At 33.6% G+C, this 21,390-nt stretch overlaps 1 protein-coding gene across 1 annotated transcript in view; it reads right to left on the bottom strand.

Annotated features, from left to right (window-relative positions):
- LOC149787703 (uncharacterized) overlaps positions 1-18,609 on the bottom strand; it is a 76,142-nt gene extending 57,533 nt beyond the window's left edge. Inside the window, exons 1-6 of the mRNA XM_089975584.1 lie at positions 18,489-18,609; positions 14,023-14,172; positions 13,033-13,112; positions 11,112-11,183; positions 8,723-8,819; positions 7,609-7,773 (exon numbers count right to left, since the gene is read on the bottom strand). Coding sequence (XP_089831710.1) covers positions 7,609-7,773; positions 8,723-8,819; positions 11,112-11,183; positions 13,033-13,112; positions 14,023-14,172; positions 18,489-18,543 — 619 coding nt within the window. The 5' untranslated portion in view covers positions 18,544-18,609. The remainder of the gene's footprint in view (positions 1-7,608; positions 7,774-8,722; positions 8,820-11,111; positions 11,184-13,032; positions 13,113-14,022; positions 14,173-18,488) is intronic.
- Positions 18,610-21,390: the final 2,781 nt, after the last annotated feature.

The following is a 21,390-nucleotide window of genomic DNA, read 5'->3' on the forward strand; positions in this document are numbered from 1 at the left end:
ACGAGATGTTTTATAATTTTTGATCATAGGATGCTTCACAAATTATTTTTGTTCCATTTATATATAATATCATTTGTTTAAATAATGATTTGTCTATATCATTACTTAAAAATCTAATTAGATAATCTTCAGCGTTTCTTATGACCTTATCATTATTGTCGTTGTTAACATTTTATCATTATATCTTTTCACCTCTCTGTACTTTTTACCATCACGTTACAAAAAAAAAAAACGCGTTTCTCCTTTAACTCCAACACTACACTTCAGACACGGTTTTGGTCCTAAACTTCCATTACAAACGCTTTGTAAACGGTATCCGCAGAATTCGTTTACGCAGGCTTTGTTACAATTAGTCGTACCACCTATCATTAGCCACTTGCATTTGTTTTGATTATTAGCATTCATGACGCCAAGAAGGAATTTCGCAAAGATGGCGCATCTCATGTGTGGTTAACATTTAAAATCATACGCAACACCAAAGATTTCGCTGCAACGATGAACGACGAAAGAGCGGCAACGATCATTAATTATCTCCACCATTGAAAATATATTTTTAAAGTAAAATTTATTGTATTAGCAGAGACAGACAATAATACCTGAATTATCCGTGACGAACATGACTCTGTCCTTCATAATGAACAACTTGCCATACTGAGTAAAAATTCAAAATCAGTAATGTTGACTAGTATAGAGAAACCATATTATGAACGAGCGTATCATGTAACCACGGTTATCTACGCGTTATATCTGATAAATGATAAACCCAGCGTTGATCATCTAAAACCAGTTAAATTGTCAAGGCTAAATTGTGTAGCTGAACGGGCAACGGACCATTTTACCATTTCGACTCGTGGAAACGGTATAACGGATAAAAGACGTAAAATAATAAACAAATGGGGAGAAATAGTTAAAGATACCGGGACATCTGTCAAAGATGTCGCTGAGCTAAGAATGAAACCAAAATAAAGGTAAAAACGATAACCGGAGAGATTTTGTACGAATCAAAATATAAATCAAATGGAGTTTGGATTGAAATTATTGATCATAATGCGAATGCGTATGCTAATGCAGTAACATTATTTCCACGAAATCGAACTGTTAAATTTTATCAAGGAGATATATTTGATTTTATTAAGGACATACGTAAGAATGGTCCTGTATCAGTGTGGTTATTTCAAAGTTCTGATGATGGAAACTGTGATCAGTTTGTACGACCTAATTTCGTTATTTATCGCACAGAATCATTCCACGAAGAAATGAACAATCTTGCATTGAAATATACCGATGATGCTGAAATATTACTCAGTAATTGTTTTACCGTTCCATCAGTCACAGCTGATTTTGCTAGAGAGAAAAATTCGTGGAAACCAACTCGGTTTGAAGTTCTTAATCATATAATATCGAGTTGTGTCGAATATGGACACAGTGGATTGTGGAATATTGAATACGATTATAGGGTTGCATGTTATCCCAGACGTTTTCTTGGTATGGGAGAGTGTTCTAAATATTTTGAGCTATTTGGTCATCCCACACACTAAATGACCAGAGTATTGATAAATGGACCATTACCGGATTTTGATTTGACTGGATTCGCTTGTATCGAGTCATTTATGTTTGCCGAAAATCTTCATCCGATTTGTTATGCCTGGTTTGGTAAACACGTTTCAGAACAAATGTGGGCACCGACAATATCATTACGGTATATGCTCGATGTAAAACTACTATTATTGTAAACAGTAAGTGAAGCAATTATATCATATCGTCCGCAGAAAGAAGTTTGGTTACCACAACAATATTCTGATGATGAAAATCCTGACGTAACTGATTTTGAGAATAAAATATTAAAAGATCTTGGCAGAAAAATAATCAGTAAATTTACCAAATGAGGATCATATGATCATAAACGACATTGTACAAGATTAATCATAGATGATGCTGAACTAGATTTTATAATTGCAGATACAACGAATAGAAATGCGTTTATAAGTCGAGAAACAGTTTTCTTGCCAAATAGAACTAAATTAGATACAATTGTGAGTTATATTGATGGTGAGTCACCGCAGTTTACTCATTTAAAACCTTCAATGCTTGCGTACGTTTCGATAAATTTATTATCAGTGATAAACAGATAAACTGATACCGTCGTTAGAGTCGATACAGATTCATTTTATATCAATAAAAAAGAACAGGATTGCTAGAACAACTAGATATCGGCACTTATGCAATATGGGGTGAATGGAGAATAAAACAAGAAAATACACCTAATTATTCTGAATCCACCGGCGTTGAAATTACGGGTATTTATTACCAAAAAAATTAAATATCAAAATTGTCATCAGCACCATCTATATTTAATCCTGTAGCTAAACATAAAACAGATTATCTCAATGGGGCTGGACGTTGTGGTAAAATAACTCGTGTGATCGAATTATTCTTGAACAGTTGTTCAGAAATAGTTGTATTAATTTTACACTTACACACAGACTCGCAAGAGAAATGAGAGAAAGAGATATTAAATCATGCACTTATCATAGATTCTTCGATGGAAGGGAGATAAATGGACTCCTGAACGAATGGGAGAGAAATACGTTGCAAGGATTATCGTTTGTGATGAAATATGCACCGTTTCATTAGAAACGTTAAAAATACTTCTTGATTGGTTACTGACAAAAAATACTGCTGTAATAATGTGTGACGATCATGGTCAACCATCAAATTATGTTGGATTGTCTCCACATAAATGGCTGTGGAATCTTGTAGATTATCATGAAGAAATAAATGATGATCATTGAGCACTTGGTCCAGAATTAAGAGAAGTTAAGAAATTAATCAGACTACAACTGAATAATATTCAGTGTAAAATAATTCAAGAAACTCATATTAACAATTTTTGGAATTGATGGAGACCAAATGATTAGATATTTGCAAGTAGAAAGATAATTCGTGATACACTGCAACTTCAATTATTTCAGTTACATAAATTAAAGTCTTCAAATCTACCTGTACGCGACGGCAGAATATCGACGTTGATATACCATTATCATAAGAAAAACAAACTCTTGTATTAAATGATATTATTGTAGTTCCTGTCAGTGTTGTCGAGAGAGCGTTAACTATGGACAAAACACCATGGACGCCAGGATACGCAATGACAATTCATTCATCACAAGGTCAAACTTAGTTTATCTCGCAGAGTCTCGAGTCAGGAGAATATATCAGCTGCGAAGAATTGTCATAGACTTTACAGAAACCACTTGTAATAGCGATATTATTGACAATGATATAGTAAGAAAAAAATTAGTTATAAACAGTGTGACAAAACAAATAAGCTGGACTTTGATCTTGATGCTGAATTAAATAATGACATTGAAACAACAGCAAAATAATCAATGTGCGAGCTGTAATACAGTAATGTTGTGGCAGCATTCAAATAATAATCAAAGACAATTTACTGAAGACATAATAATAAGTTTGGTCATACACGCGAAACTGTGAATCTGACATGTCTTGAATGTAATCGACCCCGAGGTGCTAGTTTAGAAAAATGAAAAATGAAAAGTGAAATGAGGTGGTAATTGTGTGTCTTTTAGAATTACCTGTAATTGTTCACGTACAATTCCACGTTGAGGAGCAGTTGAATCTGATCTGTAGATTGCAAGTCTAACCGTAGATCTTACCACGCTAGCTATTTTATATGTCGTAATACTCTAAATAGGACCAGTCGCTCTTTTTTACCACCTTCAAGTTCACTAGGTTCATATAAATACCTGACAGTAACATTACCTAATACTGGTTGTTTTGAAAATTCATGTCGTTGTATTGGTATCTGTTTTTTGTAATTGCATTAATAGGTTTCATGGCATTTGTTCGAGTAATTTTGTTATTTAATGCATTTGTCACACTTGGTAATCTTGCAACCCATTCGCGAGATCTCATATCTTTCTGAATTATTTCCTTTGCATATTGATATCCAAATAACCGCTCAGCAAGTGTTCGATTAAATCGTTCAACAATTGCCTCATCACGATGAATTGCAGTATGTCCTCGTCTGATTGTGACGCTATGTTTTTTTCACCAGAGAAGATACTGCACCAAGACATTCTCTGACAGGATCAACCTGTAATAGTTGTGGCCATCGTAAGTGTCCTCGTTGATAAATTCGCTCAAAATCAGAAGAAACTTCTCTTGCTCTTTTAGTTGAGAAGGGCTCTGCCTCTTTATATCTACTTGCAACGTCAAATACAGTTAACGCGTGTTTGTATGTTGATTCACGTCTTCCAATTTTAATAGTACCATGTGGTAAAAATAAAATATCCGCTTGATGAATTTCATTAGGAGTGGTGACATCAAAATGTGTATGGTGAATTGTTTTAGGTGATGGTAAATAAATTTGCCACATAGTCTGTCGTGCTAACCATTTTTCAGCAGCAGAACGTGTAAAATACGCTGCATCAGCGAGTTTACTAATCGCTGCTCTACCCCTCCAATATCCCCTTGAACTATAATAACTCGATTTGATTATTTTAATAATCGGTTGATTAATTACCGGCTCCGAATAATAATTTACCAACCAATTACCTAACGATTCTCTGTACGATTTATTTTTTTATACAATTCAACGCATGAATTAACTTGACATCTGCAATATGTCGTTGTTCCAGATTTTTACTTTTATAAGCTATATCATGAGCGTGACATGCTCGATCAATATCATTTATAGGATACTCTCCAGGTCTTGGTTGATTTTGTTTATCAAGTAGGATATCAAGTCGGGTACCCGGACCACAATAATTACATCCAGGAAGGTGTTTTTCTCCTGGGTATTTAGCCCATGGAGTTCCTGATAATTTTTAATCATGAAGTTGCGATATCACCACCAATTTTTCTTGACTTCTCAAGAGAAATAAATTTATATTTATTCGTTGCACATTTTACACATTTACCTGTAAGTGCAAGTTTTCTATTTTTTGTTATTATTGTCGTCAATCCACTTGTGTGGGTGGATGCTCTACATCGAACAGAATATAGACCATATTATTTATTATAGTTCTACAACATGAATGTCATTGATTTCTCAGCGACACGAAAACAAGAGCCAGTAAAACATCTTTCAGCATTACCGAATGCTATCATAATGATAATAATAGGTCCATCTGGAATTGGTAAGACGCAACTATTACTAAATTTGAAAATTAGATGGCTCAAGTGGGACAAGTTATTTTTAGTTGCACCATCAGTTGATGATCAGAGATGTTACGATGTACTTAAAGATTTTAATGAAAACGCAAATTTGTTAAATGAAGACGGTGGTGATATTATTATTTTATAACTGACACTGATGAAGCACCATCCGTTGACGACCTTGATGGATTTATTAATAATCTCGTAGTATACAACGACGTAATGCTGGACAAACAAGCAAATCCAGCTCGGATATTTTCTAGTGGTAGGCATAAAAATACTGATGTGATTTATGTTACTCAGCTATATAAACAAATACCTACAGTGGTCAGAGATAACTGTAATATTTTAGTTGTGTTTAATGGAGTTGATAAACATACTCCGCGAAATATTCATCAGACTTGGTGTATAGTGGGGATATGGACATGATTAAGTTCAAAAACTTCTTTTCAAAAGCAAAATCTGCTCCACACGGATTTATAACAATAACTTTAGACGATACCAGAACAAGATATCGTGTAAGTCTTGATACAATATTTGGTTGATATAATAACGATGTAATTATAGCAGCAGAACGACCTCAATATAATGTCCGGTAGGCAAACAAAAACACACATACAAATTTAGGAAAACACTATCGACAAAGTAAACTAACCCAATTAGAGAAACTTTCGGTTTAGCGTTATTACGCTTATATTTTTATTCTTTTCTTATGAAGTCTTAGTTTTCAAAATGACACACATACAAATTTAGGAAAACACTATCGACAAAGTAAACTAACCCAATTAGAGAAACTTTCGGTTTAGAGTTATTACGCTTATATTTTTATTCTTTTCTTATGAGGTCTTAGTTTTCAAAATGACGTTTCAGCAAAAGGTCTGTTCAGCCTCTTTGTTGCTTGAAGAGTCAAGATACTGAGGCTACAACGAAGAAACGTCTGAAAATGCAAAGTCACTCAAACGTGACTATTAGAGCATAGTGATTTAGATTTGGTATGGCTTCATGGCCCTCATCGCATTATTTCCGCATAACAAATAAGGTAGAAAAGGGTTTAATATATTTAGTGCTTAACAAATCGGTAGCTGATAACACAGAGGTCATTAAGTTGCAGTGACCGGCGAAATGCAGTTGTAGACCGTCATACGCATATCAATCATCTTACAAGTGCTACACAACATATTGTTCATGGAAACAGATTCACTATATGTCACAGCTGTATAGCTTAATGAGTTAACTCTTGATATCAACATAACAAACTTTTCACCTTTATATAATGATTTAATTGTTATAACTGCTGGTTATAATAATTACGAGGCTCAAGGGAAGAAGCTTTTGCTGAATTTCGAGTTTCCTCTGAAAAGTAGAAAAAAATATTAAATAAAAAGTTCATGAATATCATAACAAAATACTGAGGCTTGATTAGAGTGATATATGATTTCAACACGCACACACACATACACACACAAACGGACACACACACACACACACAGACACACACACGTTCCTTCTGACTGATGGAACGTTAGGATTTAAGGCAATAAAATTCGATATCTTTCATTGATTTATCACTACATTTTTGTTAGTCAATATTGGAGCGTAATTCAAACATTTGTATGTGCATGTAACTAGCCAAGGATTTAAGTGAATCCATGATAACGATATTTCATTGGATAATGAGTCAGATTATAAAGTCGGATTAATTATATCTTTTTTGTGCTGCCATTACCTTACAGTATCGTGTTCCTATGTTCATGAGTGGAATGCTACTTAGACGAGGTATTCTGAAGTTAAATAATAAGTCATGAGTTATAATGTCTGACTTTCCCCATTGTTTCCTACTCGTGTTACTGACAGAACCCAGTAACTAAACCAGTATTTACGTCATCGCTTATTAAACTGATTGTTTTGTTAATTATGTACATATCCGTAATAAGCTTCGCAATTAATGATAGGTGTTGGCAGAATAATATCCTAAACTGACACAGTTATAAGTGTAGGAGTCCAAGTCTATATATTATATTGGTGAAGAGAGCTATAAACTGCATAGCAATTACGCTCTGGTCTTCGGGCTGCTATTTACGCGAGCTGGCTTAGCAATACAGTCAACATGTTATGCTGCCTCTTTATTCCTAAGTCGATGCTATTAGGTATGATCTCGGGCTTTATTCGAGAAAATAAAAATATCCATAAAAAATTATTTACAATAGTATGCAAAACATTGTCGATAAAGCAGATTAAACAAATCCAAGAATTTTAATATAAATATTTTCGATATCAACAAAAAGTCACGGAAAACTGAACATGGATCATTTTTTGAAAGTTATTTCTTGAAAAATTAAAAATGCTTAAACTTTCCACAAGTGGACAGAACATATTATGGTCTTAAGATTGCAAATTGCATGCACACAAAACATGACGCATACTTACAGCAAAGACCACATGTATATCTGCAGTGAACGGCCTTCCACGGCTCATCGCATGGGTGATGACGAGCCTCATGACATTCGATGAGATGGTCATCAGCACAGTGTGTCGTCACAATATGATTCGGTGCCACGCTTGTCGTCATGGTGGTTATGTCCGTATTTAAGACTTAATTCCAAAATATTGAAGAGAGCAATTTCTTTAATCTCTAATATCATCAGCTTCGGTCAGGAAGGTATAGAGCGGCACATTCATTTAATATACAGGTAAACGTAGTAAAAGAATTCTAAACATTTACATGCTGCTGTTTGCATTTGAACCACCAATACCATCTCTAGAATCATTGCTACTGCTGCTCCTTGTACAGAAACACACCACCAAATTCGTATAAAATCAAGAGCAATTTCAAATGTGGATGGCAGCCCATTGGCATTAATTTTATCGATCTCCCTGTGATCCAACGTGTTAATTGTAAATTTAAAAAATTATCAAAAAGCAAATTAATTTTTACATTTCAAAAATATACTATCTGAAGTTTTAGTCATGATACCAAGCATATTTCCATGATGCTGCCCGGACCAATGACAATTCAATATAAGCTTTAAAATCCCCATTCGAATGTATAATAATTTAGCACAACCTATATGTAGCATATAAATAAAATCCTAATACATAACATCTATAGAGGATGTGCCACGGAGGTTTCGCAGAAGATATTGTCGTATATAGTGATACGAGATTGAAATGTACTTAAATTACATTACCGATACTGAAACCATTCCGTAAAAAACACAAATACAAAACTGAAAACAAGAAATTAGCAAAATATGACGATGAAGATTATTATAATGATGATATTAAAATAAAGTAATGAAATATTGGACGAAACAAAATAAGCATATAAAAGGAAAAATAAACCGAAAACTATACTAAAGACGATGTTTTTAGTGACGTAATACTTATATAGAAATGAACTACTTCAACAACAAAGACTGTTATTTCAAGGATCTATGAGGAGGACACAATCTTGAACACAAACACGACGGGAAGAATGATGATAATGGCCATGAGGATGGTAAAAATAGTAACAACTACACAAATGAGGGTGATGATGTACCTTGAATGTTGCAATTATCTTCAGTACAGCAATATATTTTCATAATGCTGTTGCTTCGTCGGCCAATCAAAATCTGACCATCAACCGGGGCACACAACTGCACCACAAGAAAAGAAAACTAATCATGCAGTTACGCTTATTGATTATATTAGCAAATTAAAGGTATACATTGTCTGTATAATGTTAGTTATTGAGATTATGCAGACTTAGCACTTGTCCACAAAAATATTTACACTTTTGGCTGAATAAAGAAGGGTGAAGGGACTCACGCTTATCCCTGAAATCATTTTCAATTATGAGTTCAGTGTTGTTTATTATTTAAGTCATGTATGTTGCTAAATCATACTGTAAATAATACGCGAACGACATTATCTACGCTGTGTGAATCGGCAGCTGACAGTTTATATCACAATAAATGTAAAAATGTATATGCAACATTTTAATTTCAATTCACTATAATTTTATTAATTCCTTTATTTTATTTGTTTCTTTTATGACATATTTCAATTTCAATATATGAATATTTGTTTTAGGTGTCTGATACATAGTTATATATAGAACGGGAGATTATTCTTTAGCATCGATGTAGCAGTGCCAGTATAAAAATGCAATTCCACTAGTAAGCAATTAAAGGTTTTGTAAATTCCACAGTATAGTCTTAAAATATTTTATCTAATTAAGCATGCGTATTCTGAGAACAGCCTAAATATTCAAAGCACATTGAAGTGTTGTTTCATTGTACATACTAATGACTCGTGGATTTATTTGTTTCATTAACGAGTTCTAAGCGATTTCGTCATTCATTACTGAGTCATTATTATGCAGACAGGTGAGTAACCAATGTTCATTTTTCAAAACATTTTCCTGTTGATGAACAAGTTAAGTCTTTTACAAATCAAAATCAATTTAAGACCATTGGTAAATGTTTATATTGTTGGGAGTTCAATAGTCATACAAAGTAAGACATCGACTCTGATAGTTACGATGGAAAAGGAGCCGGATCTACCTCCCATTCACGCCCACCTCCATCGTAACTATCAGGGTCAATTTAAATCATTTGGAATTCTGGTCAACCTTAATATTTCTAACTCAGATTTAAATCGTTATCGTTTGCGGTTATCATTCCTCTTTAAAGTATGTAAAATCGTTTTAGTTTGTGGTCATCCTGTTGTTCAACTGACGAGTAACCAATACCTAGTGGTATCATTCAGAATGACTTCTCCGGTGGCCTATTGGTTAGAGCGTCCGCATCAGATGCGTAAGGTCGTGGGTTCGATCTCTGGCCGAGTCATACCAAAGACTTCTAAAAATGGTACTAACGGCTGCCTCGCTAGGCACTCAGCATTAAATAGTTAGTGTTAGGACTGGTCGGCATGGTGTCAGGATAATGTGACTGGGTGGGACATAATGCTACATGTCGGCAGCATGATGCCCCAGTGCTAGACATCACTTTAAACTGCATCACTGCTGACATCGTATTGATATGACTGGAAAATTGTTAAAGCTAAGTTAAAAATCTAAATCACACACACATACACACACATGCGAAATGCTGCTTGTGAGATATTGTCCACTTCAGAAATAAATGCGTATGGTGTATCCATGCATGAAATTTAATTCATATGTCAAATTTAAGGAACATATTGAGAATTTTTCCATTTTTAACACAAGAGTTGCATGCGAAATACCGGCGAAACAGCAAACCTTGACCGAGAGACATACACCACATTTTATTCAGATTTTTTTTTTAAATGTGGTCAAAGAAAAATGATCTTTTTTTACAAAAAATGCAAACACTTGTTGTTTGATACTGAAAAAATAGTTTATTCGATGTTCACAAGTTAAACATCAATACTTTTTTCGTTCCGAATGTTTGCATTGTGCGTGTCTTCGGTTTCAGCGTTTACACCGGTCACCTAGCACGCGACTATTTATAGAAGTTAGTATGCAGGGGGTGTACAAAAAAAAAACGCAGCTTCACCTGATTACATGGTTACTTTCTAACCAGTGGACATTTTCCATTTAATGTAATTGTACTTGTTAAATTTTAATACTAGATCTTACTACTCGAGATTATCATTACCATTGCTATTGCGGTTGTTTTGTTGTTTGTTTGTGTTTTTTGTTCTTGTTACTGTTGCTGATCATGCTGAACATTATGCTGTTGGTAGCGTTTTCGTTGTTGATTTTTTTTCATATTTCTTGCATGTTCTTTACGCGTACCTTTGTTAGTCTCTATGCTGTTATTGACAATCTTGTACTTGGAGTTATGTTGTTCTGATACATTAAATAAAGTTGAAGCTGTTAGGATTGTGGACTATCATACTAGCAGAAAGTCGTGAACTGAATCCACAATGACTCAGCATATATATGACATTGAGCTACTCACATCTTTACTAATACACCCTCCTCTAAATCCGTGTCCGTGCTCAAAGTTTGTTAATTCCATCATATAGCAAACCTGGAAGCAGGAAAATATTTAGGGATTTAAGCTATTACATTTGCTTTGTCAGCACCACCTGGGAATGTCTTTCTGTCTGTTTATACAGTTATATAAGTACTTAGATGAATTAGATGAGCATGGGATGACAAGATGACGAACATATATTACTTATATGACCTACCGATTGTGAAATAATGTTCGAGTTATACCAGATAGCCCTACACGAACGCTATTATTCTGAGTCATTATTTGCTAATTTGAAAATGATTTACACCGAATAATCGAGATATAGTTAGGTACAATCAGAGCATGACATAACAGTTTCAAACATATTAATTTGTATAAAATGTTATAGCCAAATGTGAATGTTGTATGAATTGTATTTCTGCTTCCATGATATCGAGGCTAGACTTCGTCTTAGTATAATACTTGCAGATATAAACATTTGTATATATTTCTAATAATTTTCTTTCAGGTTACAATTTATTCCTAGAAACCAAGTGTGTCAAAGTGTGATTGCATACAATTAACAGATTCACAACACACCGGTTCGCTTTATAGAACCGTGGCCCCTTTGTCAGAGCCTAATATTTGCAAAACACACAAACATAAAATAAAACAATGTACACAGAAAAAGGAGGTCAAAATACTGAATCTTGCATTACTAGGTGTGTAATGTAAATAAATAAGGTTCAAAGACCATTATTTCATACAAACGGATTAGCCTTAAGGCTTAGTGCAATAAAATATTCTGTCAAGTGCAAACATATTGTATAATCGTCGTCACGTGTTCCTTTATCATAAAAGCATTAATGCATTAATCAACAAAGAATAATCTTTTCCTTCATGGGTCAAACGTCTGTTTGGATCATAACCATGGGAATCATTTTTATGCATTCACTTTAATTCCCAAACACACTGCAAGATGCAAAGTGTAGTAAAATGTTATTTCATATTTCTACTCAATATATATTTAGTGCAATAACCAAAGAATAGTTCTTTGATTACCACATCTGTATACACTAATTCTCAATTACGTCTTATAAGATATGTGTACAATCACATATGCGTCAGTCCATCTGAACTATCCGTCGATACTGGGTGAATTCTGTACAGTTCACATTTAAATCAGATCATCTAGATGAATATGGCTACTGAGTAAATTATCGAATTTCAACATTAAGTGTAACGATTCATAATTCCATCTGTTTAATATTTTATGACCACTGTTTTCTTCTATTATACACATAGCATAATTCTTGTAACCATGAAACACATTTTAAATTTTAATAGTGACCATGATAATTCAAATGCTAAACATATATACTGCTTCTATATATGATTTGGTTTCAAATTTAGACAGGTTTTTAATGTTTTAGCATTGTATCAAACTTCAGCATGCTTTTTACAAACATATAAAATATTTATTTTAATTCTGTTGATTTAATTGTATATGATACGAGACGTTACTATATAAATATATGTATGTCGCACTCCGTATACCCGATCCACAATAACTGGTAATGGGATTAATCCGATGTTGTTTCAAGAATAGTATATATATATATATATATATATATATATATATATATATATATATATATATATATATATATATATATATATATATGTGTGTGTGTGTGTGTGTGTGTGTGTGTGTGTGTCTTACGAGGAGTATGTATGTATGCATGCATGCATGTATGTATGTATGTATGTATGTATGTAGGTATGTATTACGAAATACAGCACAAACGACATGTATAACACAAGACATCAGAAACGAAATGTATATCACACATGAAGACACGTACATACATGGAAATTTACAATTTATATTTCTTTTATTGTTTTCGTTCTATTTTCCTACCTCGTTTTCACCGCACGTCACTGTTTCATTACAGTCAATGGTGTTGTGAACTAGGTGCGGACAAGAATTACACACCAACGCTAAAATGCAGAAAAAAAGTGAAATTGCTCTTTATTAAATAAGAACAAATATAATCTAATTAATATAATTGATAACAGACTATAATAAATGAAAATATTATTCATCAAAAATAGTTGAGTAGAAAACATTGTCAACATGGAAACTATTTACTGCACAAATGAGCATAACATGATATTCGCACTGAAATGATGCCTAAATGGGATTGGCCTGCTGTTGATATTAACGCAGATTTTAATAATGTTTTCAGCACATGGAAACTTCCACCGGTGACTAAATGTCTCACTGCATGAAGTCCAAACATTTGGTAGACCTACTAAAAGGCATACAAATCAAAGATGGTCATCTTCAGATTCACGCGAATTTACATACCAAATTTTAATTTAATTCTAATTTATTGATGTCAAGCGGTCTGTAAAAATGATACTAAAGCAATAACCTGCAAAAAGACGGAAAGCACGAAAGTCATAAAACTTGTTGAAATCCAGGTCATGTAAGAAATAATATAATCGTGCTACCTAAATTATATATAATTTCTTTGCACTAAATTGCTCAAAAATACAAATTAATTTATTGCAATTTCAAAAGTATTTCAGATAATATGAACGTCTAAATTCATATCAAATTCAAATCAATGGAAGCATGTCTACTAACTTTTATGTTTGGTTCATGTAATATTGCACAGTCGTGCTCTCATGGTTTGCAATAAGCAAATGTAAATCCTAAAAGTTAAAAGCTCAATGACGAAACTAACAGCAAAGCATTCACATAGTATGCAAATATATTTTGGTTATCTTGGCACAGCTAGAAGCCCACCAAGTAGTATTTGTTAAATGGACAGCGTGTTAAAGGAAGCCCAACGATAAAGATAAAAGGAAACTTTGGATATTCACTTGTTACAATTGTACTCACGACAATGCCCACAGTGCCGTTTACAAACGACAGAAAGCGCTGGATCCTGACACAGGCTGGGCTGCTTCCCGTGTAGTAGATAGCATGCAATAGAGTCAACATCAGCACAAGCCTCGGCGCTCACAATTCCAGCAAGAAAAACAACTGCACCTGCAAAAAGGGAAGGCATTCTTGTTTTCTTGAAACCATTTTCTTACTTCATCCCGCAATCATGGTCTAAAGATTGTAGACATGGTAGTTCCATGTAGAATAGAAATTAAAGGAAGAGTGTAATTTTACCATTATAACGAGATATAAGCAGAAAGTTACATTTTGCTTGAATGTAAAGCATGCTATACCTGTAGAATGTTGTACAATAAAATGTTACTTTGAAATAGAATTAGTATGTTTTACTATGTTTAGTTTATCAAGACCTCGAACCACTGTATTATATGCGAATTGTTAAATGTTTTTAAAAATCATTCCAACTTAAATAAGAGACATTAGGTATTGTCCCTCTCGGTGAAATTAATTCTGCCAATTTATCCAGACTCTCTGCTGATTTAAGGATCCATCACTATCAGCGCCTCCTTTAATTAGTAATATATTTGATTTGTTGCATTGATACATTCTTCTGAAGAATATGTGTGTGTGTGTGTGTGTGTGTGTGTGTGTGTGTGTGTTATCATTTTTGGTGAATGATTACGTGGAGCTTTCATATTTATGCAATAATTGTTTTTGTTTGCTTCAATAATTTATCTGTGCCCTGAGAATAAACATGTGTATGCTTGTACTGGTAAAGACAAGAACTATGAACTCTGCTTTCCTACATAAACAAGGGAGCTGCCCTGGTTCGTAGGTTAGCATGCGGGACTTAACAAAAGAGGGATGTTACCGTGGAGTGTCCTTGAGTAAGACACCTTACTCCCTTTTACCCAATCAACCTACTTTTTCTGCTGCGCAATAAAGCACCAAAATCAAACCATAAACGTTTACAAAAGATTTGTAAAGAATGTTGCTAATTACATTCAACACTGGCAGCTATCAAACTTCAAACTACCTTGCGTTCATGTTGCTGATACATATATAAACCCATGTGTATAAGACTTTCTTTTTTTAATGATGAAATGTACGCATTTCAAAGCTAAATACAGACTAAGAGAATGCTTTGACAATTAACTTTAATTTCGTTCAAATGTTTGCATGTCTAATGTATTTGTTTATTTTGTTTATTTATATTAAAACTTTTATTGATATAACGATAATTGACACAAACAATATAGCACAATAAATACTGGGCAGGTATTTTCAACATTTCTAAAGAATGTTAAATGTAAGCAGCTCTAGGCATTCATCTGTTGCCATTCAACGATGAGACGATCGACACAGAATTATGAAGAATATCTTGTTTACACACACACACGCATACGCACAGACACACACACACACACACACACACATATATATATATATATATATATATATATATATATATATATATATATATATATATATATATATATATATATATATATATATATATTAATGATTGTATGCCAACAAATATGAACAACAGTTTCATTTCCGCAAAACTAAGATAATGGCATGCATATTAGTATGCATACATTCCAATTATCACCAGATATCAGGATAAGTGGTGTGTTTATTGTTGCGACTCTATGGTTATAGTATGTCTGTGTGATTTAGGTATCTAATGTACCTTTAATAATGTTCCAGCTGTATCGCTATATGATGTCTGCATTGTGGAAGCCTATAGTGATATCTAGCACTGGGGCATCATGCCTCAGACATGGAACATGATGTTCCACCCTATTACATTATCCTGACACCAGGCCCATCAGTCCTAACACTTAATGCTGAGAGAATAGCGATGCAGCTTTTAGTACCATCTTTAGAAGTGTTTAGTATGACCAAAGAAAGAAGCAAAAATACAAAATTATGTACAACTTCACAAAGAATACAATTATGAATGTTATAATTTAAAAATGGTGACACGAACTTACAGTATTATGTAGAGAATTCAAAACAATACCGAAAAAGTCCAAAAGAATGAAAAATCGGTATAAATTTCAGATCCGAAAATGTGTTGGTCCGCTAAGAATCGTGCCGTTGTCAAAATTGCGTTGTCCAAACCTCTTTTGAATAATTCACAATAGTTACAAAATAATAGTATAGTCGGACGAACATTTTCTATTTCCAATGAACAATCCAAACAAATGTTTTTCCTCTCAAATGAATCCGGTTGTACGTCATCATTTAAATCGTCACTATATGGGAAAGGAACAATTAAATCTACTGAATGATTTTCTGATCTGTATCGATCCACAACTCCTTTGAAGTTTCTACATTATTGGTGACGGAGTGATTTCTGATTTCACCTTCCTGGAGTGTTGAGATAATTTAAATTTCTTTATTTTTTAACTTATCAGAACAACACAATATGACATAAAGAAAAATTTGAAGTGTGGCAATAAAGACGGAACGTTATAACCAGGTTGAAAAGTCTTTACCTTTGATATAATCTTAAAGATGAATTTTCAATTCTTCTATCAAGAGAAGTTTCTCTTGTAACAACTCCCATGGTCCAATATGTCCAAAAACTAGTTCAAAGAACTACAACTTGCCGATTGACAACAAAAACAAGATCTACAATATATGGAAACATCACTTTTGTTTTCCGGCCATTAGAAATGATGACATACCTTTTGGTATGTGTTATTAACTCTAAATGACCAGCTAAATTAGTTTCATGGGCTAAACTAAAAATGTCCGGTCTATACGCTATAGGAACAACAGTTTGATAGCTCACATACCACTTATTAGCGGCAGCTACCTCGGGTGGTAGCCATTTTGTCATAAAGACCCCATTTATCACAAAAAAGCAAGTTTATACCTTAGCTGAATCAGCTTCCCTAGTAGGAGGGCTATTGATTTCTCTTCAACAGAAAGAAATTCGTGATCTATTTTACTGTTCGACGACAAGTGACTGTGGCTTTTCACTCTGATTAGAAATAAGGGAATGGGTGGTTAAAAGAAGATACCAATCATCAATATCTTTGATTTATTAGTAGCAGGAGCATAGGTAATAAATTTAACTCTTTCCGAAACCTACTATTTCCTTTTTGGAATAAGACATCAATATTTCTAGTATGGGTATAAATGTGTTTTAAAAACCAAGCAATGTATCATCAGAATAATGAAAAAGAAAGATATTATTTATATTCATAACCATATTTGTATCGTTCTTATCATATGGACTAAAATGTCTTCACAAAGGATAGAAACATATAGGACGAGTAGACTACACCATCTTGTCAAGACAGTCTTTCAATACCAAACAAGTTCAAGATTTTGTCAGTACTGACTGCACATGATGTGATATTTCGATTAAACCAGCATTTTATCAAATTAAATATTTGGTTTATTAAATTAAAAACACTAATGACGTAATCGTTAAAGTCTGTGGCCTAGGGCTCTACATCTCAATTATTCCGCTCGACGTATGTTACATAGCGCATAATACCTCACGTCGCAATTATTCCGCTCGATGTATGTTACATAGCGCATAATATCTCATGTCGCACCAAAAGCCACCTGACATTATCATACAGTGGGAAATCATCCAAAACTTGTAAACAGGTTTATTATTAAGATTGGGTTTTTTAAACTTGTCGGCACTTATATATTGCCCATTGCAATCAGTAATCATGTACCAAAAGTAAAGACACAAAAAAGAAACATATATCAATTTTTATGTGTGAAAGTTTGAACCATGTAATTTTCTTACGTTCTCTCCTATGTGTCGTTATTTCAAAAACATTGCTTGATCTCTATCACACTTGTGGGGAGTAGCGATTTCCTTATACCATGACATCATGCGTTAAAAAGAAGTAAATATGACGTTAAATTTCGAACATATTGCTTGGGTTTATAACCTCTTGGAATACATCAAATAACTAATCTAGTAGCTATCACTATAATGTCCAACATATTCCACAACTTACTGATAAGATTCTACAGTGAATCTATCAAACCTTACACCTAATTCATTAGGCATGCTTTTACAGCACTCTCTTCTTCTGATTTAAGTAATATTTATACGCCTCATATGGTTATACGCCTCATATGGTGTCTTTATTTATATAATAAAATTCAATTTATATTGTTATGTCTTGATTTTGTAATACATAAGCTATAAACTTTATAAAAATTAACTTTCAGTGTTCATAATCATCGGATCCAGTAATATACATTTTTTCTTTGCAAATATCTGAACGAATAAAAAAGTGGCTGGATAGATGTCGAGTAGGAAAACATATTTTATTATCTGGCATTAATTTCAGTGAAATTAATCTGACAGTGATTGCCCGCCACAACAAATGGAGTTCCTAAACCAGGAATGAACGTACAATAGAAGAAGAAAAATATTTGAACCAAAGCTTGTATTCTCAAAGTTTGACTCTTACCTAGGACTAAGTATTCCATATTTGAAGTCCGGCTGCCCACCAGTGTTAGTGTCATATGTTAGGTGCACTGTAAATTTCCAAAGGTTATCATAGATAACGATCCATACGATCACTTTAATTATGCTTTCACCGGGTCGGGTCTACTGCGATAACATGGAAACGAGGGTTCGTCTTGTCTACTTGAACTGAAGAAAGAATAACACGATTGTTTTCGTTAATGCAATGTTTTTACGCATTTCTTTTTCAACATACAAAATTAGCATTAAACATCACAGTAAAGTGAATATTATTTACATGTGGCTAACGTTAAAATATATCATACTTTTGTGTAGCTCGCTCTGTTCGTATATACATCCAATACTATTTTTTATCATTCAATGATGGACGTCAGAAAACAACATACATTACAATTGGCGACGCAATTAATGCTTCGAAAAGATGTGATTATGGGTGTGTAATTATCCAATAGTGTTTAAAACTATAAATTCAATCAACGTCACATATTACTTGGGGTAGGGTAGAGCTGATCTTAATTTGCAAGGCTATATATTTATATATAATGGTATCTATAACGAATAAAATTGAAAACGTTTTTTGTTTTGGGTGGGGGGCTACTCAGTCATGAACAACAGAAGATAAGAAAAAGAAATGATTTGTACCAACAATAAAACTAGCGGGTTATTGTATGTATCACAAGACCTATGAGTATATATAGTAGCACACACACAAACAGATACATACATACATACATACATACATACATGCATACATACATTTCTGAGCTAGTACCTATTAATACGGTATTTGATATTTTGGTAAGCGTGAAGAGGCATTTATATTTGTAAAATCATCACTCTATCAGGTAATGTCTTAACGACCACTGATACTTGCATAGTCGCAACTATATAGAGATGATTTATTTCCTTTGATATGGCGCGACAGATGGAAAAGCTACGTTGTTATTGAACGCATCGGGAGGAGCTTGACTAGAAAACGTTCCTTAAAAATGAGAGGAAAAAGTGTCATATGCAGATAGTAACATTTTGTGCATACCACAGACACGCCAAAGGTAGGCTTGGTAGATCACTAGATCCATCCATACGTACATACATACATACATACATACATGCATGCATGCATGCTTATATACATACATACATGCATGCATGCTTACGCACATACATATATACTTGTATGCATGTTTACATACATGCATACATACATACATACATACATTCATACATGCACGCTTACATACATGCTTGCTTACATACATGCACGCTTACATACATGCACGCTTACACATACAAGCACATTCAGGCACACACATACACACACTCTTCTTGCATCTGGTGAAAAGTATTCGTATTGCAATGCAAAACGTAGATTTATGGTTATTTTAAGTTAAACATTCCACCACCTTATTCGAATTGAACCCTCCATGGAAATTCATGCAAATGATACAACAATCGTTTTATATTGCCATCAAGGACATATCTCTTTTTAAGGAACATCTGTAATTCAATTAATAAGGTATTTGAATTTTTGACCAGAACGGATTTGTCTCCGGAATGCCTTTTGGCAAGACACTTAAGTTGCATCGGCACTATGGAACCTACAACGTGATCATGTGCAGCAACAAGAACAAAAGCAGGGGCAACCTCAATGTAAATTATTTAAACCCAAAACCTGACATAATCACAAGTAATCTAAGGTCTTTGAATAGCCAAGTAAATAGTCAAATGTTATTTTGTATCTCATCAGATTAATAATTTTTGCTACTCATGTTTCACATGTCAAATATAAAAACATCGTTTGACATTCCTAACTTATATATTTTAATATCTTGTGTGTTGGAATCGTTTCAATTTTTTAATTCTTTTTGCGGCATGTACAAGTAAAGAAGTGTCCTTGTTCTATAATCCAGAGACACATTATCTTGAACCAACCTATAATAATTTATAATTGAATACAAATCTCGAATATTCACAATATGCTTCAAAGGTATCCTATTTGCGAAATTTACTAGATATAAACTCTTGAAACATGGGCCTCAGTGTAGTTGACAGTAGCAACAGAGAGGACTTTTAGACTATTTGGTCCTTTGTAGCCCTGTAACAAGATAACAGGGTTGGGGTAGGATTATAACAGAAAACATTTGATGGTGACAAAAATACAATTTTTATTTATAAATGATTCAATAAAAGAAAATGTTTATTTCGAGCGCCAACAAAATCCAAATATTGGATATTTAACAAAATATGCACGAACCAGATAATATTGCGATTTAAATGAAACGGGAACTGATATGCAAGAAAAAAACCTTTAATAGTTAAACGATGTAATGTTTAATGAATCAAACTGATTCCACACAAACAATTGAAAAAATGATGAATCGCAAACATCGCCAATTTCCACACAAAAATGATATAGTTTACTCAAATAATGAAATACGACACGTTTTCAGTCAAATAGTGAAATATAACGAGTTTTCACTCAATAGTGAAATATGATTGATGAGTTTTTACTCAAATGGTGAAAAATGATATGAAACATTGGGACATATATCTTGCAGAGTCGAACAAATCCGAAAGGTCTTCTCTGCCCCATGATACTAACGAGCATCCGGGAGAACATCCATTGTTTAGCAATCCAATAAAAAACGTGGTTAGCAAGTTTAAAGACGAATGTTCGCGAAAACTAGTTGGACTCAAGAACATTAAAAAGACCAAATGTATTCCAAAGGTGATTCTAGAAAAGGATCTCATGTATAAACTGTACCGTGATTGTTTTCGAGACCTAAAATAATATTTACACCGACATCACATGAGTGTATACCGTTGCACATAACTAAGTTTCCTTCTTGATAAAAAACGATAGATACTCCCCGATGGAATCACCA

This window comes from Sinohyriopsis cumingii, chromosome 11 (assembly GCF_028554795.1).
Source record: "Sinohyriopsis cumingii isolate HCF-2022 chromosome 11, ASM2855479v2, whole genome shotgun sequence".
NCBI lineage: Eukaryota > Metazoa > Mollusca > Bivalvia > Unionida > Unionidae > Sinohyriopsis > Sinohyriopsis cumingii.